This window comes from Drosophila navojoa, chromosome 3 (assembly GCF_054131105.1).
Source record: "Drosophila navojoa isolate 15081-1374.11 chromosome 3, UAZ_NAV_1.0, whole genome shotgun sequence".
Lineage (NCBI taxonomy): Eukaryota > Metazoa > Arthropoda > Insecta > Diptera > Drosophilidae > Drosophila > Drosophila navojoa.
The window spans coordinates 30,348,284-30,375,287 of record NC_142891.1 but is presented as its reverse complement, the minus strand read 5'-3'; the positions used below and the strand labels follow the sequence as shown (position 1 = coordinate 30,375,287).

General features: G+C 35.7%; 1 protein-coding gene and 2 long non-coding RNA genes across 3 annotated transcripts in view; all 3 read right to left on the bottom strand.

The window, feature by feature from the left end:
* LOC149091999 (uncharacterized) overlaps positions 1 to 27,004 on the bottom strand; it is a 133,602-nt gene that overhangs the window by 71,496 nt on the left and 35,102 nt on the right. The gene's annotated exons all lie outside the window — the stretch shown is intronic.
* On the bottom strand, positions 5,247 to 6,387 carry LOC149092000 (uncharacterized). The gene is made up of 2 exons (XR_016196357.1): positions 6,206 to 6,387; positions 5,247 to 5,524 (listed from the first exon to the last, which is right to left on the bottom strand). It is a non-coding gene; the product is annotated as an uncharacterized LOC149092000 (long non-coding RNA).
* The window catches only part of LOC115562874 (uncharacterized), a 32,835-nt gene continuing 16,279 nt past the window's right edge, over positions 10,449 to 27,004 (bottom strand). The window contains exons 4-8 of the mRNA XM_089257678.1: positions 26,045 to 26,114; positions 25,883 to 25,982; positions 25,019 to 25,184; positions 11,383 to 11,466; positions 10,449 to 10,702 (exon numbers count right to left, since the gene is read on the bottom strand). Of these exons, the coding sequence (XP_089113804.1) occupies positions 10,617 to 10,702; positions 11,383 to 11,466; positions 25,019 to 25,184; positions 25,883 to 25,982; positions 26,045 to 26,114 (506 nt within the window). The 3' untranslated portion in view covers positions 10,449 to 10,616. The remainder of the gene's footprint in view (positions 10,703 to 11,382; positions 11,467 to 25,018; positions 25,185 to 25,882; positions 25,983 to 26,044; positions 26,115 to 27,004) is intronic.

Genomic DNA, 27,004 nt, shown 5'->3' with positions numbered 1-27,004 from the left:
AGTTTAGGATAGTCACGGATCACAAACCTTTGCTGTGGCTTGGTAATTTCAAAGGCCAGAATCCAAAACTTCTTCGCTGGAAACTAACGCTGTCCGAATATGACTACGACATAGTATATAAAAAAGAGTCCCAAAACTTAAACGCTAAACTATTTCTCTATCCAAGCTGTTTTTAAGATAGATTCAACGAATTCCATTACTAAAATTACCACGTTTACTCATAAAATACGCACATGCATATCGGAAGCAAATTTCACACTAGAATTGGCTAGCAATGTCCTGAAGACCTTGCTAAAACCTAACAAAACCCTAGCAATTCATGCCCCAGACGAAATCTTTGAAGTAATAGAAAAAGCTTATCTGAAATACTTTACAGACTCTAATATTTATAAAGTAGTTAGATGTTTACTCTTCTTATCGGAACCCATGGACCCAGAGGAGATTACAAATCTAATCAAAACTTACCACATTAATAACAATCACAGGGGAATTGATGAAACTTACGAACACTTTGTTAAAGGACAAAATCTCACAGGTTATTCGAGAATACGAAATATGTCTCACACTTAAGTATGACAGACAACCACAGAAACCACCCTTTGTTTTACCAGAAATACCGAACGGTCCGTTAGATATTATCCAAACCGACATTTATACTATAAACAATAACTACAACTACCCAACTGACCAATAGGAACTGTATTAGTGTGGTAAAAGCTCTTAAAACTTTCATAAAGCAATTCGGATTACCTAAGAAAATCATACTTGACCAGGGGGCCGAATTTTCAGGAGCAATGTTTAAGGACTTTATAGATCAATATAATATTGAGCTTCACATTACTTCCTTCCAACAATCTAGCAGCAACAAGCAATAAGAGAAAAGAACTAAAACTTACATTAGACCACGACGAAATAATCGAATAATCGAAACTATCATAACTTATAATAATGCCATTCACTCAAGCACTAATCTTACTCTTTATGAACTATTCAGTGGACGGACACATATTTTTGACAAGACTATCCAATTTAGTAACGAACACGATTATCTAACAAAATTAAATCAGTATCAAAACACATTATACCCGGCTATCAAGGCACTTCTCAACCAACAGACCTCAAAACGGACCGAGAAATTGAACGAGACAAGGATAGAACCTCCCTCTATACCATCGGGCAATATAGTATTTAGTAAGGAAAATAGAAGAAACAAACTTACACCTAGATTCAGCAAACATAAAATAATACTGGACAACGGTAAAACAATCAGAACAGCTAAAAGAAAAAAACTACATAAACAGAAAATAAGGAAAATAACAAAGAATTTAAGCGACACACGAACACATAGCCTGCCACCAGTAACTAACCCTACAATAAATTGAATACTTACAGGTTGTCTGTAGGCGTTTCACAACGCCTAGTAATCAACAGTTTGGACGAGGACCAACCTTTTGTTAAAGTTAACATAGGGGTAGCTAGGGTAGTGAATTCATTCAAAATAATAAACCACGTAATAAACTTAAACGACTATGTAATAAATGCAAACAAAATAACAGACGTAATAAAAACATTACCCGATGACTTAGAAGTTTCCGAACTAAAAGACATACTTCATAAAAAAATAACACAAGTTTTCGATAGACTAGATACCTTACTCCCTAACAGCAACAGGTCTAAGAGAGGTTTAATTAACGGACTAGGTAGTGTAGTGAAATTCGTTACCGGGAATTTGGACGCTGAAGACGAAACAAATATAAATAAAAAACTAATAGACCTTCACAAGAACATCGAACTTACACAGTCATTTCAAAAAGAAACATTTATTAGATTCAAGAATATCACGGATCATATAAATAAAGAACTCGCAACGAATAGCGATTTTATTAATAACTATCAGAATAAAATTGTTCACGAAATTAAACATAATCCCTAAGTATATCTTGAATACAGAAGAAATTATAAAAATAAAATATATCCTTCAACAACAAAATGTGACAATAGACTTAGATCACGAAATGTACAATGTTCTGTCTCTAGAATCAGTAACAGAAAATAAAACACTTATTTTTAAGATAAAAATTCCTATACTGTCAAAAGAACATTATGAATATGACCAATCAATAGCCCTACCAATTAATAACACGAAATTTGTTACACTACCAAAACACATTATTAGAAATGAGCTAACAATTAAAGAAATAAATTCACCTTGTATTAAGTTGGGCAAAGTATATGTATGTGAGACCCCTACTGTACCGCTGAATCCGCTCTGCCTATCAAATCTACTCAACAATAGCATGGCAACTCGCAACATCGTCGACGTTGGCCATCTACAACAAATCTTCACACCAATAAAAGGACTGCTGCTAATATTTAATGCAAAGAACATAAACCTCACTTCAACTTGCATACCAGATAAAACTCTTGATGGTTCCATGATCATCTACTATGATAACTGTCCAATAACTGTGGATGGCATCAAGTATGTAGATGCCGCCACCACCGTCAAAGATAAACTTGAAATAAACTTACCACAGATCAGCAACTTGACAATAAATACTTCTACAAAAAACTTGAGCTTGCACAACCTACATCTATACGACCTACAAAACGACCAGATATTTCTTCAAATAAAAAATCAAGCTAACACACATCTGACAACCGTCTACATACTTATCATCGGATTAGCAATAGCTGCAACATTAACGTATAAACATAAAACCATTATGTATTCGCCCTCCATCCAGGACCCAATTGTCACTCCAGCCACAACGATCTTGGAAATGCCGTCGTTATGGCCTTCGTTCCAAGTTAAGGGGGGAGGAGTTATCGCCAACGGCTCTACATCGCCCCCTCCGAAACCCGCTCGTACTATTCTGACTTAACCAACAATGTCATCGAACTCTTACATTGTTGACCGCTCCACTTACAGCACTTGACAATATTTAGCCGATGCAACAGAAATCGAACTAAAGACTTGATGTAAACAATTTCTGAATCTGGGACTCGACATCCGGCAATAAACCGAATCAGCGGTCCCACATTACATAGCCCTTCAATTCATACATAATGTACATTACTATACATAGCCTCTGCGTAGGCATATATAAAGCAAGATTGAATAAACCACACTTAACTTGGAAGCGAACTCACAGAAAGAACGGTCGTGTTTTATTCAAGTGTTTTTTCCTCACAGTACAAGTGTAAAGTCAAATCTACTTAAAAATATAACAAAACCCTTACAAACCATGTTCACACTCGGGACAACCCAGGAAGCCAGAGACTCACAGGACTGGACTGGTAATTCGCGCATATCGAGCTTATCACTAAACAAGTAAGAAGACTCTAGTCGAGACTGCTCGACTAGGAGATACCCTGAACCCTCCAAGCTGATATTCTTATCATTCTGCACTTCTTTTATGCACGCACACATACATACACATGCATCCACCCTCACGCGCCCGCGCTCTGCTAACTGCGCAGTAAGCAGCGACTGCGCTTAGGCTGCGCTGCAGTGTGGGCAATAGTATGAGAATTTATTTGATGAATAACTTTTTTTGTAGACATGCAATCTTAATAAAATTTTCAGAGCGTAATCATATGGTCAAAATGTGTGTACATTCTAAAGCACAAGTCTCTAGTACTTGAAATACGTTTTTTGCCAATTGGGGGCGAAAGGGGCGTGGTATCCAAAATCTGTTGATTACAAAATGTATGTATTCATCATATATATATACACAGTAAATCTGAAGTCTCTATGTCTAATAGTATTCCAATGAGGCTCAAAAAACAAAATCAATTTTTCGATTATTCTCGATAAAAAAGTTATCGGATGAGTTATCGAAAAAATAAAGCAAAACTCGTACTGCGTATGGTATACACGAGTATGCACAAAAAATTTCAGCTCTCTAGCTCTTATATCTTCTGAGATCTCGGCGTTCATACGGACAGTCGGACGGACGGACGGACGGACAGACGGACAGGGCTATATCGACTCAGCTCATCGTGCTGATTAAGAATATATATACTTTGTGGGGTCTGCGATGATTCCTTCTGCCTGTTACATACTTTTACACAAAACCATTATACCCTGATTTCCCATTTTCAATGGGTTCAGGGTAATGGGTTCAACGATAACTCAATCCGACATTTTTTTATCGATAAAAAACCTTATCGAAAGTCAGTTGAAAAATTATATCTCCTACATCTTTAAAGCTAGAGCACTAACCAGAGAACACATAGGCCGGACACGTAGTGTAAAGTGTTTTGCACACTTATTTTCGAGAGTAATCTCCCATTCAACTTCGTATTTGCTCGGCTCATCACTTTTAGGGGTCGGACCACAAAAATATATGAGAGCACAACCATTTCGCTTCATGTGCTCGACCGTGATGGTCGATGGTTGAACAAGAGATCCCTCTATGCTAAAAGTTTCCCTTGCTCTCTCTCTCGATGCTCTTTGCTCTCTCAAATGTGTATATGTGTGTATGCATGTGAGCACAAGCAGCAGCTCTGAGCTGCCAGCTCACGAAAATTGAAATTTCTTCGCAGCAAGAACCCATGCCTTCCCTTCTGTGTGAAGAGTATACCGAACTTATCAAACCGTTTGCCAAGCTCGTACAAAATCTGTGTATGTGTTTTCGATATTTTTTGTGGTAAGGGTATGAAAGCGTTGGTGCTCATAGTGAAAATGCTTTCGCGACGAATGTGCACGCACACACTCTCCCTTGCTACATGTAGTACGAGTATTTGTATGCCTGTGTGCGAAGCTCTTGCTGCCTGTAGCAATTTTAAAGCCCAGCATTTGCAGTTGGTCGATCTTGCCAATGCTACCTGAAAAATTCCACTTACCGCGCCACAGGCATTGTGCGCCCCACCATTGCCTCCAGCCTGCCATCTCCCGCGATAAAAGCAGCAAACAGCAAAAGGTCCCGTCGCACTCGCTGGAGTATACCTTCCACCTGGTCAGCGTTGGACCAGATTTGAGTTGATTTTCTATTCGCCATGCTCGGTAACAAATTCATTGCAAGCCGTTATTACAATGGTGGTTCAGGGTTAATAAGGGCGGAAAAAAGCCGTGAAAAAATTGACAAGGGTAAAATCCGAGATTTAAGTAAAATGCTGCGTAAAATTATAACTTAAGAAAAACAGTTATAACAGTGAATTTATGCTTCTCTACCGAGCGCACTATTTGAGGAATATTAAAATGTTTAAACCAGTAATAAATTGAGTTTTTTAGTTGTAACATTTTTAATATTTGGTCGCAATAATTTAAGGAATGAATAATAAATTTAAATAAATTAGTTCCTCATTAAATTAAATAAAAACTACGAGTACAAATTATTTATCGTTGTATTCTACGGAAGCGTCTTGTTCCGTAAACCTACTGATGCTAAAGAAATTTGTATTCCAGCACATGTTGATTCGTTCAGATTATTTCATTTGTTGCAAGTTTTTTTTTTTATGTAAACTATTTCAGAAATAATCGGATTCTCACTTCTAATACAGTCCTCCTGGGGATTACCTGAAAACAAAAATTATTAAAGCAAATCAATATAAAGCTTAAAACAACATGTAAGAAAGCTCTAGTCGAGACTTCTCGACTACGAAATCCCCTAAGCCCTTTTAAAAATTTTATATATGAATTACTTCTTTCGTCTTTGTACTCGCACGAGAAACACTCTTTCTCACAGACACACATAGCCAAGCACGTATGTATAATTAAATTGTTTAATAACTTTCCTTGTAGATTGACTATCAGGGTATAACGGTGTTTTTTTTTTAATTAAATGTAACAGGCAGAAGGAGGCGTGGCAGTCCCCATTTAGTGTATATATTCTTGATCAAGGCAACGAGCTCAGTCGATTTGGCCCGTCCGTCTGTCCGTTTTTTTTCAAAGCGTCGATCTCAAAAGATAGAGCTAGAGACTACAATTTTTGTAATGTCTGTATATATAGCGCGCATATCGATTTTGTCACCAAAAATCGATAACTCATCCCGTTTTTTCGTTATCGATTAAAAACCTTATCGAAATTGTTATAAAAATTATATTTTCGACACCTTTTATGTTTCATTCTTGTGTAAGCGAAAAAATGTAAAGAATTTTCGGAATATCAATTCTTAGAAGGGTTCAGAAGATTTCGTAGTCGAGCAGTCAACTAGAGCTTTCTTGTTATTTATGTCCTATTTTTGTATATTCACTTACCATCGTGGGTTTTCATGTGTGCTCTCAAGTTGCACGCTAATGCAAACTTTTTTTCACATAATGCACAGCCATGCGGTTTATCCCCTAATAAAATGAGAAATGTAATATAAATTAATATACAATTGGTATTTAATTCAAACTATAAGCAAAAAAATGTACTAAAATACATTTGTGAATTGTATTTGTATTTTAATAACGCATTGCCGCGATATGATGGTATGTCGAAAAATGTAATTTTACAGATTTTTTTAAACCTGAGCTCATTGAAAATGGGAAATCAGGGTATAATAATTTTGTTAAAAGTATGTAATAGCATCAACAGTCAAACATCTTAGCTATATATACCGCGATTCGAACTAAATCACCGTTTGAATTAATATTTACCCTTCTCCTATGGGCAAATTCACAGAGACAAGACCTTCACAACCTTATAGACTGTTTTAGTAAGCCAGTCTTATTGCTATGAGACTTTAACGTCTGGCATTCTCTTTAGGAATCAACCTCAAACTATCCAAGAGAAACAAGTAAGAACGTTCAAATCGGAGGTTACCGACTACGGAATACTCATTCACATCCAATCACCAGTTCAGTAGCTAAGTTTAGTTCCAATACTGGAGAAAATTCAGTTTTCCCCGATTTGCCCCTACTAGGCGTAGACACCTATTTTTTGGACTGTCCTTAGAACGTGTTAACGGTACCCTAAATGAAAAATTTGAATGAAATTTCAGGGTATTTTTCGTTATCGATAGAAAAGGTTACTAGTAATTTAACTATCCAAATTTGAAACTTCTAGCTCTTATACTTTAGGGAGATATAAATTTTTAGAACCTTTTTTTTTTTATTTTTTTATTAATATTTTACTAGAATTTCGGATTTTTCCCGTCAATTGGACCACGCGTTCTTTTTCGCCCCTTTTCAAGTATATGTAAATTTAATTTTTTTTTTCTTTTTTTAAATTTTTATTATTATTATTAATAAAACAAGAAAAGAAATTGATATATTTTTCAATATATTTCCAAGATATGTTTTAACAATATAACTTAACTAAACTTTAATAAAAACTTAGAGTTAAAAAACTTCCTCATCCTTCGGCTTCGTCATCCGACTCCGTTTGTTCATCATCATTAGTATTAAAAAAATTCCATGCGCTCAACTCTGGTGTTGGAATCTCCAATAGGTTTATAGCTTTTATCAGGAGGGGTTTTCTTTTCAAATTTTTTAGTCTTTTATTTATGTGGTAGCTTGATATTAATGGATCAGATGTATCCATAGCTCTATCAAACACGTCAGCCATATTATTCAATCTAGAGTTTTTCCTGGCATGAGAACGTCTGTCCATTTTATAATGTTTATTTCTTGCTTCCGAAGCATTCTCTCCTAAACATCCAACTATACCCAGATCTATAATATCTGCTCCATGAACTAATATTTTATGTACAGTTGGATATACTTTTCTGAGTCGATTTCGAACTCACACGATATTGCTATCAATATATAGTATAGTTTGTTCAATATGACCTCATAAAATGATGTAATGGATGCAATGAGTTTTGTATTTGTAAAGATTCGTCTCGCTGTGTTTCCACATTGCTGTTACCGCTTCCGTTCTGTTTCGGTACGCTAATATGCAAACCCATTTTCTTCCATATTTGTTTCCGAATTTCCTTCTTTCTTATCAATATTTTATTTTTATCTTCGCCCTTGATATGCCAAGCCCCCTCAACACAAACTCCATAAACCTAATCCAGGCATCCAATGGACTGACGCCGTACTTTAAGGTGTTAGGCTGAGGTCGAAAGGTTTCAGAATTAAAGTTTGCGATGTCGATCATGCGTTTAGGACTTACAGCATAGATTGGACAAGATTGATTAGATTTTGTGACAGTTATTACATTTAAGACTTTTCCATCAATCATTCTATGCTTCAAAATCAACAGACATATTTTTAGGATGCCATTTGAACTTTTCCAATTTCGCTACTTGCATATGTAAATTTTCTTTTTCTTCTAAGATTTTTTCGCAGCTTTCTTTTCGCGTATTTTAAAGGCCTGCAAAACCTAATTGACTGTGGATTTCTATTTACCCATATTACAGTTGATACGAATAGCGATTGATATAAGAAATCGGGCTCATCTGAATCAAAATTTTGTTTATACAAATTTTGACCCGCCGATCCGTCAAACCCATAGCTTATAATAAGGGACATTTTAAAAAAAAGTTGAAGTCTCTAGCTCTTATATCTTCTGAAATCGACAGACAGACGGACAGGCCTAAATCAACTCAGCTCGTTGCCCTGATCAAGAATATATATAATTTGTAAGATCTGCTACGCCTCCTTCAGCCTGTTACATACATTTCAACAAAACCATTATACCCAGATTTCCCATTTTCAATGGGTTCAGGGTATAAAAAAAAGGCTAATGCTTCATTATTAGAGATATGGTCTTGCCTCGGTTGTTTTGTCATATCGTGATTTTCAAAATTTTTATCTGCCATAACATTTTACAGTGCGTCAACCATTTTAGTATCATTACTTTTACGCGCAGATGCTGAAACGGCATGCAGAAGTAAGGCAGTAGAGCAGTCATTTTCAACGGCAACTTGTGAATCCATTTGCCTTCGTAGTCTAGGCCCGGCCTCTGCATATTTCAATTTTGGACGACCTATCTTGGATGGTGATGGCTTTATTAAATCCTCCACATCAATTTTTATTTCCATATGTTTTGCAAGCCATTTTGTGTGAATCGACTTAAATCGTTCAAGATTTCTATTGTAATGGCGTAAATAACGCTTTATATAATAAACGAAATTTGTCAATTTGGCTTTAATTCGTTGTACGTTTGATTTGCTTAAACTTTCTTTATTAATTTCCTTAACTATGTACGCTGTGACAGCATCAGCATTACGGTTGTTGTTGCTCCAAATACCAAAAAGCGTGCAGTTGGTGAACGCAAAGCAAACAATAGGTGCATTTTTATACCCTGAACCCATTGAAAATGGGAAATCAGGGTATAATGGTTTTGTGTAAAAGTATGTAACAGGCAGAAGGAATCATCGCAGACCCCATAAAGTATATATATTCTTGATCAGCACGACGAGCTGAGTCGATATAGCCCTGTCCGTCTGTCCGTCCGTCCGTCCGTATGAACGCCGAGATCTCAGAAGATATAAGAGCTAGAGAGCTGAAATTTTTTGTGCATACTCGTGTATACCATACGCAGTACGAGTTTGCTTTATTTTTTCGATAACTCATCCGATAACTTTTTTATCGAGAATAATCGAAAAATTGATTTTGTTTTTTGAGCCTCATCGGAGTACTATTAGACATAGAGTCTTCAGATTTACTGTGTATATATATATAATGAATACAAACATTTTTTAATCAATAGATTTCGGATACCACGCCCCATTCGCCTCCAATTCGTAAAAAACGTATTTCAAGTACTAGAGACTTGTGCTGTATGCATGTGAGCACAAGCAGCAGCTCTGAGCTGCCAGCTCACGAAAATTGAAATTTCTTCGCAGCAAGAACCCATGCCTTCCCTTCTGTGTGAAGAGTATACCGAACTTATCAAACCGTTTGCCAAGCTCGTACAAAATCTGTGTATGTGTTTTCGATATTTTTTGTGGTAAGGGTATGAAAGCGTTGGTGCTCATAGTGAAAATGCTTTCGCGACGAATGTGCACGCACACACTCTCCCTTGCTACATGTAGTACGAGTATTTGTATGCCTGTGTGCGAAGCTCTTGCTGCCTGTAGCAATTTTAAAGCCCAGCATTTGCAGTTGGTCGATCTTGCCAATGCTACCTGAAAAATTCCACTTACCGCGCCACAGGCATTGTGCGCCCCACCATTGCCTCCAGCCTGCCATCTCCCGCGATAAAAGCAGCAAACAGCAAAAGGTCCCGTCGCACTCGCTGGAGTATACCTTCCACCTGGTCAGCGTTGGACCAGATTTGAGTTGATTTTCTATTCGCCATGCTCGGTAACAAATTCATTGCAAGCCGTTATTACAATGGTGGTTCAGGGTTAATAAGGGCGGAAAAAAGCCGTGAAAAAATTGACAAGGGTAAAATCCGAGATTTAAGTAAAATGCTGCGTAAAATTATAACTTAAGAAAAACAGTTATAACAGTGAATTTATGCTTCTCTACCGAGCGCACTATTTGAGGAATATTAAAATGTTTAAACCAGTAATAAATTGAGTTTTTTAGTTGTAACATTTTTAATATTTGGTCGCAATAATTTAAGGAATGAATAATAAATTTAAATAAATTAGTTCCTCATTAAATTAAATAAAAACTACGAGTACAAATTATTTATCGTTGTATTCTACGGAAGCGTCTTGTTCCGTAAACCTACTGATGCTAAAGAAATTTGTATTCCAGCACATGTTGATTCGTTCAGATTATTTCATTTGTTGCAAGTTTTTTTTTTTATGTAAACTATTTCAGAAATAATCGGATTCTCACTTCTAATACAGTCCTCCTGGGGATTACCTGAAAACAAAAATTATTAAAGCAAATCAATATAAAGCTTAAAACAACATGTAAGAAAGCTCTAGTCGAGACTTCTCGACTACGAAATCCCCTAAGCCCTTTTAAAAATTTTATATATGAATTACTTCTTTCGTCTTTGTACTCGCACGAGAAACACTCTTTCTCACAGACACACATAGCCAAGCACGTATGTATAACTAAATTGTTTAATAACTTTCCTTGTAGATTGACTATCAGGGTATAACGGTGTTTTTTTTTTAAATAAATGTAACAGGCAGAAGGAGGCGTGGCAGTCCCCATTTAGTGTATATATTCTTGATCAAGGCAACGAGCTCAGTCGATTTGGCCCGTCCGTCTGTCCTTTTTTTTCAAAGCGTCGATCTCAAAAGATAGAGCTAGAGACTACAATTTTTGTAATGTCTGTATATATAGCGCGCATATCGATTTTGTCACCAAAAATCGATAACTCATCCCGTTTTTTCGTTATCGATTAAAAACCTTATCGAAATTGTTATAAAAATTATATTTTCGACACCTTTTATGTTTCATTCTTGTGTAAGCGAAAAAATGTAAAGAATTTTCGGAATATCAATTCTTAGAAGGGTTCAGAAGATTTCGTAGTCGAGCAGTCAACTAGAGCTTTCTTGTTATTTATGTCCTATTTTTGTATATTCACTTACCATCGTGGGTTTTCATGTGTGCTCTCAAGTTGCACGCTAATGCAAACTTTTTTTCACATAATGCACAGCCATGCGGTTTATCCCCTAATAAAATGAGAAATGTAATATAAATTAATATACAATTGGTATTTAATTCAAACTATAAGCAAAAAAATGTACTAAAATACATTTGTGAATTGTATTTGTATTTTAATAACGCATTGCCGCGATATGATGGTATGTCGAAAAATGTAATTTTACAGATTTTTTTAAACCTGAGCTCATTGAAAATGGGAAATCAGGGTATAATAATTTTGTTAAAAGTATGTAATAGCATCAACAGTCAAACATCTTAGCTATATATACCGCGATTCGAACTAAATCACCGTTTGTATTAATATTTACCCTTCTCCTATGGGCAAATTCACAGAGACAAGACCTTCACAACCTTATAGACTGTTTTAGTAAGCCAGTCTTATTGCTATGAGACTTTAACGTCTGGCATTCTCTTTAGGAATCAACCTCAAACTATCCAAGAGAAACAAGTAAGAACGTTCAAATCGGAGGTTACCGACTACGGAATACTCATTCACATCCAATCACCAGTTCAGTAGCTAAGTTTAGTTCCAATACTGGAGAAAATTCAGTTTTCCCCGATTTGCCCCTACTAGGCGTAGACACCTATTTTTTGGACTGTCCTTAGAACGTGTTAACGGTACCCTAAATGAAAAATTTGAATGAAATTTCAGGGTATTTTTCGTTATCGATAGAAAAGGTTACTAGAAATTTAACTATCCAAATTTGAAACTTCTAGCTCTTATACTTTAGGGAGATATAAATTTTTAGAACCTTTTTTTTTTATTTTTTTATTAATATTTTACTAGAATTTCGGATTTTTCCCGTCAATTGGACCACGCGTTCTTTTTCGCCCCTTTTCAAGTATATGTAAATTTAATTTTTTTTTTCTTTTTTTTTAATTTTTATTATTATTATTAATAAAACAAGAAAAGAAATTGATATATTTTTCAATATATTTCCAAGATATGTTTTAACAATATAACTTAACTAAACTTTAATAAAAACTTAGAGTTAAAAAACTTCCTCATCCTTCGGCTTCGTCATCCGACTCCGTTTGTTCATCATCATTAGTATTAAAAAAATTCCATGCGCTCAACTCTGGTGTTGGAATCTCCAATAGGTTTATAACTTTTATCAGGAGGGGTTTTCTTTTCAAATTTTTTAGTCTTTTATTTATGTGGTAGCTTGATATTAATGGATCAGATGTATCCATAGCTCTATCAAACACGTCAGCCATATTATTCAATCTAGAGTTTTTCCTGGCATGAGAACGTCTGTCCATTTTATAATGTTTATTTCTTGCTTCCGAAGCATTTTCTCCTAAACATCCAACTATACCCAGATCTATAATATCTGCTCCATGAACTAATATTTTATGTACAGTTGGATATACTTTTCTGAGTCGATTTCGAACTCACACGATATTGCTATCAATATATAGTATAGTTTGTTCAATATGACCTCATAAAATGATGTAATGGATGCAATGAGTTTTGTATTTGTAAAGATTCGTCTCGCTGTGTTTCCACATTGCTGTTACCGCTTCCGTTCTGTTTCGGTACGCTAATATGCAAACCCATTTTCTTCCATATTTGTTTCCGAATTTCCTTCTTTCTTATCAATATTTTATTTTTATCTTCGCCCTTGATATGCCAAGCCCCCTCAACACAAACTCCATAAACCTAATCCAGGCATCCAATGGACTGACGCCGTACTTTAAGGTGTTAGGCTGAGGTCGAAAGGTTTCAGAATTAAAGTTTGCGATGTCGATCATGCGTTTAGGACTTACAGCATAGATTGGACAAGATTGATTAGATTTTGTGACAGTTATTACATTTAAGACTTTTCCATCAATCATTCTATGCTTCAAAATCAACAGACATATTTTTAGGATGCCATTTGAACTTTTCCAATTTCGCTACTTGCATATGTAAATTTTCTTTTTCTTCTAAGATTTTTTCGCAGCTTTCTTTTCGCGTATTTTAAAGGCCTGCAAAACCTAATTGACTGTGGATTTCTATTTACCCATATTACAGTTGATACGAATAGCGATTGATATAAGAAATCGGGCTCATCTGAATCAAAATTTTGTTTATACAAATTTTGACCCGCCGATCCGTCAAACCCATAGCTTATAATAAGGGACATTTTAAAAAAAAGTTGAAGTCTCTAGCTCTTATATCTTCTGAAATCGACAGACAGACGGACAGGCCTAAATCAACTCAGCTCGTTGCCCTGATCAAGAATATATATAATTTGTAAGATCTGCTACGCCTCCTTCAGCCTGTTACATACATTTCAACAAAACCATTATACCCAGATTTCCCATTTTCAATGGGTTCAGGGTATAAAAAAAAGGCTAATGCTTCATTATTAGAGATATGGTCTTGCCTCGGTTGTTTTGTCATATCGTGATTTTCAAAATTTTTATCTGCCATAACATTTTACAGTGCGTCAACCATTTTAGTATCATTACTTTTACGCGCAGATGCTGAAACGGCATGCAGAAGTAAGGCAGTAGAGCAGTCATTTTCAACGGCAACTTGTGAATCCATTTGCCTTCGTAGTCTAGGCCCGGCCTCTGCATATTCCAATTTTGGACGACCTATCTTGGATGGTGATGGCTTTATTAAATCCTCCACATCAATTTTTATTTCCATATGTTTTGCAAGCCATTTTGTGTGAATCGACTTAAATCGTTCAAGATTTCCATTGTAATGGCGTAAATAACGCTTTATATAATAAACGAAATTTGTCAATTTGGCTTTAATTCGTTGTACGTTTGATTTGCTTAAACTTTCTTTATTAATTTCCTTAACTATGTACGCTATGACAGCATCAGCATTACGGTTGTTGTTGCTCCAAATACCAAAAAGCGTGCAGTTGGTGAACGCAAAGCAAACAATAGGTGCATTTTTATACCCTGAACCCATTGAAAATGGGAAATCAGGGTATAATGGTTTTGTGTAAAAGTATGTAACAGGCAGAAGGAATCATCGCAGACCCCATAAAGTATATATATTCTTGATCAGCACGACGAGCTGAGTCGATATAGCCCTGTCCGTCTGTCCGTCCGTCCGTCCGTATGAACGCCGAGATCTCAGAAGATATAAGAGCTAGAGAGCTGAAATTTTTTGTGCATACTCGTGTATACCATACGCAGTACGAGTTTGTTTTATTTTTTCGATAACTCATCCGATAACTTTTTTATCGAGAATAATCGAAAAATTGATTTTGTTTTTTGAGCCTCATCGGAGTACTATTAGACATAGAGTCTTCAGATTTACTGTGTATATATATATAATGAATACAAACATTTTTTAATCAATAGATTTCGGATACCACGCCCCATTCGCCTCCAATTCGTAAAAAGTATTTCAAGTACTAGAGACTTGTGCTTTAGAATGTACACACATTTTGACCATGTGATTACGCTCTGAAAATTTCATTAAGATTGCATGTCTACAAAAAAAGTTATTCATCAAATAAATTCTCATACTATTGCCCACACTGCAGCGCAGCCCAAGCGAAGTCGCTGCTTACTGCGCAGTTAGCAGAGCACAGGCGCGTGAGGGTGGATGCATGTGTATGTATGTATGTGTGCGTGCATAAAAGAAGTGCAGAATGATAAGAATATCAGCTTGGAGGGTTCAGGGTATCTCCTAGTCGAGCAGCATCGACTAGAGTCTTCTTACTTGTTTTTTCTCAAAAGGAGCAAAAAAGGTTTTTATTACCATAAACTAGACATATTGGAGAGTAACTTGCCATTATTAGTTGCATGTTTTGATATGCACTTTTTAAGTAATACTCCAAGGAACAGAATTAATATGTTAGATTATTTGCAAAAAATACAATCAACAATAACACTGGACAATTAAAAACACAAATATTTATGAACATATCATTTTTGTTACACATTACAAATACCATGAACTTGTTTTCCATATTAATCGTTATATTAAAAATGAAAACAATAATAGTTAGAGCACTTTTAGCAGCAGAAAAATTTTCGCGCCAATTTTCATACTTGATAGCTTCCACAGATCAGCTGACTTTAAGGCGTTGCCACAAAAAAAGAATTGACCGCTAAAATTAAAAACAAGTAAGAAAGCTCTAGTCGAGACTGCTCGACTACGAGATCCCCTGAACCCTACAAGCAACTGATATTTCAATAATAATTAGCAAACACACACGCACACACACGCATACAAACAAACACACGCACACACACACGCATACAAACAAACACACACACACACACACACACATACATAGGCGATTGCGCTTGGGTTGCGCTGCAATGTTGGCAATATAATGAAAACTTATTTGTTGAATAATTTAATTTATAGACGTACGATCGTAATGAAACTTTCAGAACGTAATCATAATGTTAAAATGTATGTGTATGCCGAAGCACAAGTCTCTAGTATTTGATATACGACTTTTACAAAGATGAGGGTAGGGGGTAAATTGTAACAAAACCCGAAATTGTATAATATACATCTTTATATACATTTTAAATTTGGAGACTCTAGCTTGAAAGATGTAGGACATATAATTTTTTAAGTGATCTTCGATAAGGTTTTTTATCGATAAAAAAGTATCGGAATGCGTTATCGTTTTTCAGTGATAAACTCGAAATGCGCGTGATATATATGGACATTTAAAAAAAAAGTTGAAGTCTCTAGCTCTTATATCTTCTGAAATCGACGCGTTCAAACATACGGACGGACGGACGGACAGACAGACGGTCAGGGCTAAATCGACTCAGCTCGTCGCCCTGATCAAGAATATATATACTTTGTGGGGTCTGCCACGCCTCCTTCTGCCTGTTACATACATTTTAACAAAACCATTATATTTGATTTCCATTTTCAATGGGTTCAGGGTACATAGATATAAACTTCATTCAGCGAACTGGGAATTTTTTCAGGAAAATATAGATGTACTAACACAAGACTAACATAACACACGATACTAATGAATCAGCCAAATTTCTCAAAATAGTCATGCACCAGCTAACAAGGCCATAACCACATCCAATCCTAACAGAAAGAAAAATCATCACATATAGTGGTGGAGCCCAGAAATTGACAAAATAAAACAAGAAAGAAAGCTCTAGTCGAGACTGCTCGACTACGAGATCCCCTGAACCAGCAACTGATATTTCAATAATAATTAGAAAACACACACGCACACACACACACTCGCATATACAGGCGATTGCGCTGGGGTTGCGCTGCAGTGTGGCAATATAATGATAACTTATTTGTTGAATAATTTAATTTCTAGACGTACGATCATAATGAAACTTTCAGAACGTAATCATGATGTTAAAATGTATGTGTATACCGAAGCACAAGTCTCTAGTATTTGATATACGACTTTTACAAAGATGAGGGTAAGGGGGTGGATTTAGGGGTGGGGGGTAAATTTTAACAAAAACCGAAATTGTATAAAATACATCTTTATATACATTTTAAATTTGGAGACTCTAGCTTGAAAGATGTAGGAGATATAATTTTTTAAGTGATCTTCGATAAGGTTTTTTATCGATAAAAAGTATCGGAATGAGTTATCGTTTTTTAGTGATAAACTCGATATGCGCGTGATATGTACGGACATTTAAAAAAAAAAAGTTTAAGTCTCTAGCTCTTATATCTTCTGAGATCGACGCGTTCATACATACGGACGGACGGACGGACGGACGGACGGACGGACGGACGGACAGACAGACGGACAGGGCTAAATCGACTCAGCTTGTCGCCCTGATCAAGAATATACATATATACTTTGTGGGGTCTGCCACGCCTCCTTCTGCCTGTTACATACATTTTAACAAAACCATTATACCCTGATTTCCCATTTTCAATGGGTTCAGGGTATAAAAACAATGTTTCTAAAATTGAAGAAAACGACTAAGTACAGAAAACATGCGACTCTACAGCTAGGCACACACGATGCAAACAATTTGCAGCAAGTTAAAAATAATTTGCAGCAAAAGTTTGCACAAATGTTCACACCAATGCAAATATTGCATGCAAATTACTTGCTTCAATCAATTTTTGTTTTGCACGCAAACTTTTGCATGGCTATTTAGTGCAATATATTGCATTAATGTCTACACGTGTTTTCATTTTTTGTTTTTGTTTGCACTGCTTGCAAGTGACACTCATTTGCAAGTTCAGTTGAATTGAAAATTTCAAAGAATAACGTCGTGTTTTTATTATTCTTTCCGTTATTTGAAATTGTTTTTTGACTGAATTCTAGCAATTCTTCTGCATTTAAAAACACGATTTTTTCTCTTTCTAGTATCTGCTCTGATAATATTATTGATAATATCTGCTAATATTATTGAGTTTATTGTATTTGATTTTGCCCAGTCTATGCCATTAATTAAATTAGTTAAGTCTTTTTTAAAGATAGCTTGTATTTAAAAAAAATGTGATTTTTATACCCTGAACCCATTGAAAATGGGAAATCAGGGTATAATGGTTTTGTTAAAATGTATGTAACAGGCAGAAGGAGGCGTGGCAGACCCCACGAAGTGTATATATTCTTGATCAGGGCGACGAGCTGAGTCGATTTAGCCCTGCCCGCCTGTCTGTCCAATCCGTATGTTTGAACTTGTCGATTCCTGAAGATATAAGAGCTAGAGACTTTATAGCTAAAAATCCCGTTATTTTGTTATCGATAAAAAACCTTATCGAAAATCAGTTATAAAATTATAACTCCCACATCTTTAAGGCTAGAGTCTCCACAATTAAAACAAATATTAAGATGCATTTTATACAATATACATTTTTTTTTTTTAAATTTACCCCGCACTTCAAACTGAACTCCCTTACCATCACCTTTGAAAAAGGCGTATTTCAAATACTAGAGACTTGTGCTTCCGAACATACATACATACATTATTATTATAAGGTTCTGAAAGTTTCATTAAGTTTGTACGGCTAGAAAATTATTCAACTAAAATTCTCATTATATTGTCAACACTGCAGCGCAGCCCAAACGTAGTCGCCTGTGAATGTGACTGAGTGTGTGTGCGTGTGTGTGCGCGAATTATTATTGAAATATCATTTGCTCGAAGGGTTCAGCGGATCTCGTAGTCGAGCAGTCTCGACTAGAGCTTTCTTACTTGTTATGAAATGAGTATATTGGTATTTGTGCAATGTCCGTCCATCTGTCCGTCCGTCCGACTGTACGTCTGAAACATATACTCGTGTATATCTCCGATTTATGAAGTGTTAAAGTTTTCCCAATGCGCCCACTAGGGATCGTGGGAATTCGGAAAATGCATTTTCCGATATACCATAAATCATGTTCGTTGAACAGCTAGAAAGCTGAAATTTGGTATGTAGATCCGCGTCGATCACCCAAGATCACCAACTATAGCGAATATATCTCCGCCCATTGGGGGCGTGGAAAATCGGATAAAACTGTATCTCTAGAATGCTGTTTCGATTCTTTAAAGAGAGGTGGAAAAATTATAGATCTACGTCTACTAGGGGCGTGGCAAATTGGACCTGAAGATATAGTGATTTTTCAAATTCTGCCATATTTTAGGCATTATTGATGCTAGAGACCTGAAATTTGTGTGTATATACGCAGGTTGACCTCCCAAGTCCAACGAGCTATGATGGATTTATCTCGGCCCGCAAAAGTTTGTATGTATATCATACAGCTTAAGAGCTAGAAGCTTCAAATTTAGATAGTTAAGTTACCAGTAATCTACTCTATCGATTCCCCAAATAATATTTTTACGCCTCTTTAGAGGCGTGGCATATCAAAAAATGCCCTGTAATTTTTTCAGTTTTTGAGCGTAAGCATCCAAATTTTGCAGCTACGGTTACGATTAGCCTGTTACATGAGCTGAGCAAAAATGAAGTTTCTACGCCCAGTAGGAGCGTGGAAAATCGAGAAAAACTTAACTTTCTACAGTATTAGAGTTAAACTTGGTTACTAAATTGCTGATGGGGTGTGAATGAGTATTCCGCAGTATTGTTATACTCATTCACGAAGTGAATTAGTATATTGGTTTTGTGCAATGTCCGTCTTGCTGTCCGTCCGTCTGTCCACATGAACGCAGTTCATTTCGCCGCTATTGAAGCTAGAGACTTGAAATTTGGAAAACCTACTCGTGTATAACTCCGATTCATAAAGTGTTAAAATTTTCCCGACCCGCCCACTAGGGGCGTGGCAAATCGGAAAATGCATTTTCCGATATTCCAGAAATCATGTTAGTTGAAGAGCTAGAAAGTTGAAATTTGGTATGTAGATCCGCCAAGTCCAAAAAGCTATGGTGGATATATCTAAGCTTCAAATTTAGATAGTTGAGTTACTAGTAACCTCCTCTATCGATGCCCCAAAAATAATTGCCACGCCTTTTTGAGGGCGTGGCATATCGAAAAATACCCTGTAATTTTCACATTTTTTGAGCGTAAGCATTCAAATTTCGCATTTACGTTACCGTTAGCTCTTTCTAAGAACTGGCCAAAAATGAGGTGTCCACGGCTACTAGGGGCGTGGCAATCGGCATTTGTATTATCAAATTGCGACATTTATATGCTTGAGCTACCTATGTAAGTACATGTATATACAAAGAGGCTTAATAAGCATTGATAACACGGAAGGAAACATTTTTATAAAATTTAAAAATAAAATTTAAATATTTAAAAAATATAAAAGAAGCTAAAATAACAAAATTTGCAATTTACAAAAAAGAGTTTTCCGCGGGATTTGAACTCGCACCCAAGTCATGTTTGTCAAAAGAACAAAAACAAATTGAACCGGCGCCTTTGCTGACAGCGCCACCACCTACTGTCAACGATTGTAATTAAAAAATAAAATGAAATCCAAAAATAAGATTCTTGTTATGAGAGTAGCGGAATTCAAGAACAAAGCAAAAACAAATCAGTCTCATTTCAACGCTAGAGTATGCATTTATGTGTACATACATACACACATACAAATACACGCATGAATGTGTACATACATATATGAGGGCTATTTAAGAAGAAACAAATTTAAACTTATAAAATTTTTCAATTAGAAAAAAGAATAAAATAAGTATCTATTTTATAAAAATCGAAATATGTATGAAAAAAAACAAACAACATTAAAGGGGCTTTGAACCTCCGCCGCTGTAACATCACTTGCGACGCCCCTATCACCCACGCTATCGTTTTGCTTGACAATCTGGTAGCTACAATACAATAAGGTAATAACAGAGCGTCATCTGACAAAACTACAATAACAGCTAGAAAATCCTGAAATCAGTCGCAATTCTTAGAATGCTAAAAAGCGCGCTTTTGTAATGTAAGCAAACGCTTAAGAATCTGCAATAGGTGTGACCGAAAGCTATCAACGAAAATTACCATACATTTGTACTCAAAAAGTGCACGATCAATATAATAATTATCGATTACTCGATAAAAATTACCAAAAGCTACAATATAATCAAAAAGCATAATTGTTTTGTACCAAATTTTTTAAAAGCCAAATTAAATTTGAAATAAGAATAAATACCCCTTTGTAAACATAGCATCATGTATACGGACTGTGAATGAGTATTCCGCAGTCGGTAGCGCCCGACTGCAACGTTCTTACTTGTTTTAAATTTTGTTTGTGGAAATAATGTTTACTATTAATGGCTATACCCACTTTTTATACCCTGAACCCATTAAAAATGGGAAATCAGGGTATAATGGTTTTGTGTAAAAGTATGTAACGGGCAGAAGGAATCAGCGCAGACCCCATAAAGTATATATATTCTTGATCACGACGACGAGCTGAGTTGATATAGCCCTATCCGTCTGTCCGTCCGTCCGTCCGACTGTATGAGTGCGTCGATCTCAGAAGATACAAAAGCTAGAGAGCTGAAATTTGGCATGCATACTCGTGTATACCATACGCAGTACGCGTTTCCTTTATTTTTTCGATAAAGCATCCGATAACTTTTTTATCGAGAATCATCGAAAAATTGATTTTATTTTTTCAGTCTCATTTGAACACTTTTAGACCTGAAAACTTCAGATTTACCGTGTATATATGTACATATGATAAATACAAACATTTTGTAATTTACAGATTTTGGATACCAACCACCCCCCTCCCTTCGCCCCCTCCATTTGTAAAAAACGCATTTCAAATACTAGAGACTTGAATGTACATACTTTTGAGCATTATGATTACGTTCTGAAAGTTTCATTAAGATCGTACATTTAGAAATTAAATTATTCAACAAATAAATTCTCATAATATTGGCCACACTGCAGCGCAGCCCAAGCGCAGTCGCTGCTTACTGCGCAGTTAGCAGTGTATGTATATGCATAAGAGTACAGAATGATTGGAATATCAGATTGGAGGGTTCAGGGTATCTCCTAGTCCAGCAGTCTCGACTAGAGTCTTTTTACTTGTTTATTTTCATTTCGAAACCCCGAAATATAGTAAAATGGATAGTGTATGTTGACTTTTTTCCTTCACTACAGTGCATTGTAACTACGAGCCACAACTACTAATTATTCGAGCAGCATGTTTTTTTTTTTGCAGTGTGCAATGTTTAACACACTATATTATCAATACTACTAAAGAAACCACGTACCAATGCATTTCGTCTTAAAAGAATTTTACTCTCTTCACGATGAAAAAAAGTTTTGCTCTTATTCAAATGGTTTACTTAAGATATAAGAAAAAATCGACCACTATTAATTCGAACGCTGCGTAAGCTTACCTTAATCTCAAGAAAAGCAAAACAAAAGCAACTAATGTAACGGAATCACTATCTAGTTATGATCTGCAAATAATGTCACAATACAGTGAAAGTTTAACAACGATAGTGCGTGGTAAACCTATTTGTAAAGAAATCAAAGTATTGATTAGGGATTATTTTAAATCTGGAAAGACGCTTACGGAGATAAGCAAGAAATTAAATTTGCCTAAGTCAAATTAAAAAAAAAAAAATGGGAATGCTGAAAATAATATTGCGAATAGAGGCCAAACATCAGCAATAACACCCCGCGACAAAGGACAACTGGCCTAAATTGTTAAGGCTGATCGTCGCCAATCCTTACGAAGTTTGGCTTCTGAGTGGTCGCAGATAATTGGCAAAACTGTCAAGCGAGAGTGGACGCGACTGCAATTAAAAAATATTGGATATGGTCCTTATAAAGTATGTTTTGTTATACTAACTTTGGTAGGCGTTGAAAAGGTTTCCTTTGGAGCTTCCGGTGGCTTTTTAAAGTCCAGCGACAGCCCCTGCTTCGCGCTCTAATGGAGCTCCTTTGGCTCTGGAGCGAAGCCTTTCTGCCGCTCGTGCTCAAAAAAACTGTGACGCCACATTCCCGCCAAATTCCGTGGTAACCTTCCATTGGCCGAAGTACCGTTGCTGCCCTGCAAGTGAAAGTGTCCACTACTATCACCTGGACCCGACCGGCACTCCGGCTAACGGTCATCGATAAACGTCGTGCGTGCGAAGCGAGCCGGTAAGGCTGATCGGTATAAACGCACAGCAAATACGTACATATACATTAATATTGTACACCTATATAGCTCTTCACAAATTCATCTAAGTATTTCCTGTAGGAATATGTCTAAGTATTTCTTCCATTTTTATACCCTGAACCCATTGAAAATGGGAAATCAGGGTATAATGGTTTTGTTGAAATGTATGTAACAGGCAGAAGGAGGCGTGGCAGACCCCACAAAGTATATATATTCTTGATCAGCACGACGAGCTGAGTCGATTTGGCCCTGTCCGTCTGTCTGTCTGTCCGTATGTATGAACGCGTCGATCTCAGAAGATATAAGAGCTAGAGACCTCAACTTTTTTTTAAAATGTCCGTATATATCGCGCGCATATCGAGTTTATCACTAAAAAACGATAACTCATTCCGATACTTTTTTATCGATAAAAAACCTTATCGAAAGTCAGTTAAAAAATTATATCTCCTACATCATTATAGCTAGAGTGTCCAAATTTTAAATATATATTAAGACGTATTTTATACAATTTCGGTTTTTGTTAAAATTTACCCCCCGCCCCTATATCCACCCCCTCACCCTCATCTGTGTAAAAGTCGTATATCAAATACTAGAGACTTGTGCTTCGGTATACACATACATTTGAACATCATGATTACGTTCTGAAAGTTTCATTACGATCGTACGTCTAGAAATTAAATTATTCAACAAATAAGTTTTCATTATATTGCCAACACTGCAGCGCAACCCAAGCGCAATCGCCTGTATATGTGAGTGTGTGTATATGCGAATGTTTGTTTGTATGCGTGTGTGTGTGCGTGTATTTGTATGTATGCGTGTGTGTGTGTGTGTGCGTGTGTGTTTGCTAATTATTTTTGAAATATCAGTTGCTTGTAGGGTTCAGGGGATCTCGTAGTCGAGCAGTCTCGACTAGAGCTTTCTTACTTGTTATATTTTTATTTCTCCAAGTAGTACATGCCAGTATTTTTTCAATTGTTTCCTCTAAGTAATTCTTCTAAATATTTCCTGAAGGTATTTCTTCAAGTATGTTTATGATTTTTTCTAAAAAGTTTTTAAAGTATTTTCTCTACATATTTCGTCTATTTCCTCTTGGTACTTTTTCTAAGCATTTCCCCTAAGTATTTAAAAATGTACGCTCACTTATTTACGTATTACCTGTGCATCGTACCCAAAAACTTACTCGTAATCTTACTCGTAGGCCAAGGAAAACCCCTTGCTTACGCTTCGTCAAAAAAAGAAGCGTTTGCAGTGGGCAAAGGATGTCTTGGGATGCCATCATATATAAAATATTTGGTGGATAATGAAAAACCAGCTTCGAAATGAGTCAAAAAGGAATATTTCTGACTTGAAAATTAAATTGCAAGAGATGTGGGACTCAAGAGCATTGCAAAAATTTGTTTAAATCAATGCCAAAACGAGTTAAATGCGAATGCAGGCCAAAGGCGACGTTACACAATTCTAATATTAATTATTGCTTTAAGTATCATGGTAAATCACATTACGCAGCGTTCGAATTAATAGTGGTCAATTACTTCTTATCTCTTAAGTAAACCGTTTGAATAAATTACTCATATTTTTGTTGTTCTTCGAAAAAGGGCAAAACTTTTTTTCATCGTGAAGAGAATAAAAATTTATTTAAGACGAAATGCATTGGTACGTGTTGTTTTTAGTAGTATTGATAATATAGTATGTTAAACATTGCACACTGCAAAAAAAAAACATGCTGTTCGAATTATTAGTGGTTGGGGCTCGTATGTATACTTGTCAGCCGTGACGAACTGGGGACAATTTCTTTTGTACAACGACTATATTGAAATCTACTGATTTTCACAAAAATAATATAACGGTTCTGGCAGACTCCGAGCCAGGTATGTTGAAGCTGGTAGTGCTTACTCACAACGTTCTTATTTAATTATTTGAAAATATTAAATTAATTTACATTAACAAATACATTTTCCGTTATGCCAGAAATCATTGTAGTCGAAGAAATTTTGAGTGTATATGTGCGTTGAGCACCCAAGATCCAAATTATGGGTGGGTTGTTCTCACTTGATTTAATTATATTTTGACTTACCACTGTGTAAAAACAAATGATTTCTCAAATTCGTCTGCTTCGAAAATCCACGGAAGCAAATTGTACATTTATATGGCCAGGTTCCACTGTGGACGTACTTGTGAGACTTTAAGTCGCCAGGAGTTGGAAATGATTTGGCGCACAAAGAGCACTTATGAGGTTTTTCCTTTTTTATGAGAGAAAAAAGTTTATTCCAAAATTATCTGTATGTATGAACGAGTTGATCTCAGAACATATGAACTAGAGACTTAAAATTTGGTTTTTCTAGGTCGGTGTGCATATATCACGCGCAAATCGAGATTATTTTCAAAATATCTATAAGTTTTCCCGTTATTTTGTTATCGATTAAAATCTTTATCAAAAATCAGTTACAAAATTATATTTCCTAAATCTTTAAAGCTAGAGTTGGCATATTTTAATTGTCAACTCGGTTGATGAATTTCGATTCTCGTTATAATTTACCCACACGCTCGAATATAAATTTGTAAAAGGCGTATTATTTATACTAAGCAGCTGTGTTTTGGCAAATGCATACATATCAAAAATACAATGAACTCTCTAAAAGTTTCCATCGATAATAAAACTCATTAATAAATTAAGTTCCGTAGTAAGCACACGGCGCAGCCTATAAATCTTTATATATGCTATGTGTGTGCCTATGTGTGTGTTTCTTACGTAAGCAGCAAGATGCAAGAAATTACTAAAATATCAGTTCCCCGAAAGGCTCAGAAGAATTCGTAGTCGAGCAGTTTCGACTACAGCTTTCTTACTTGTTTTTTTTTTTTTTTTTTTTTTTTTTTTTTTTTTTTTTTTTTTTTTAAGTCTATTTATGATATTAAGCTATTGAAACAATTGAATTATTACCTTTATGTGTGTCATCCTATGATAATATAAGTTACTGCTGGCAGTAAACTTTTTACCGCATACTTGACATTCATGGGGCTTTTCACCTGAGTGAATCCGTCTATAATAATATTATAGATATTATTTACTTAATTTATTTTGTACTTTATAATATGTTTTTACCTGTGAGTATTTAGAGAGCTCGAAGTACTGAAACCTTTTCCACAAACCAAACAAATATGAGGTTTCTCCCCTGCAAAACAAATGTTCATATTCATGTTAAAATCAGTAACTAATTATTAATGATATCATTAATCATACAAAACATATTATCCCGCGTTAATCTTTGTATGAAAGTCAACTATATTTGGAAATCTTGTCTGATAGCCTAACTTTAAGTTTATTAACACTTTCTTTCACATGAAATCGCAAAACACACCCCTGTACTATCACTAACCACGCTCTTAAGTCTTCTTCTTCAAGAGAAAACAAGTTAGAAACCTCTAGTCCCGAACTTTTTGGAAATTAAATATAAAATTTTATCTAATACATCTTTAAAGCTAGACAAATTTAAAACATATTAAGGTATATTTATACAATTTCGGTTTTTGTTAAAATTTACCCTTATATCCACCCCCTCACCTTCACCTTTGTAAAAGACGTATTTCGCTGGTCTTGTCCGATTTGTTTCGAAAAATAGATCAATTTTTCTAACCTGTATAGCGCTGTAAGGACTCAATCTTTAGAACTCAAGAAGATTTTTAAGCAGTTAAAGAAATATTAACCCAGTATAATTTCGAGAGTCCCCCTTCTCATTTGGAGACTTTATCTTCATTCTTCATTGATCCCATATCACCTGTTCCTGAATCTATTGGTTATTCTGTCGAGGCTGCTATTGAAACTCAAGCCCCTAATTTCTAGCCGCCTCACGTAGTTGTCCATGAATTCGTGTTGTTCATTAATCGTAACAGATCGACTCCTATTTCCGTAAATCATCAAACATTGTACCAAAGAACTAAATAATTTTTAAACTTCTTCGCAGCTGTCTCTGATTTATAAAAATGTACAGTATCACTTCAACCTCTCAAGAGATAAGACGTGCTGCATCAAAAAACAAAAACAAAACCCCGCTACGCAAACGCA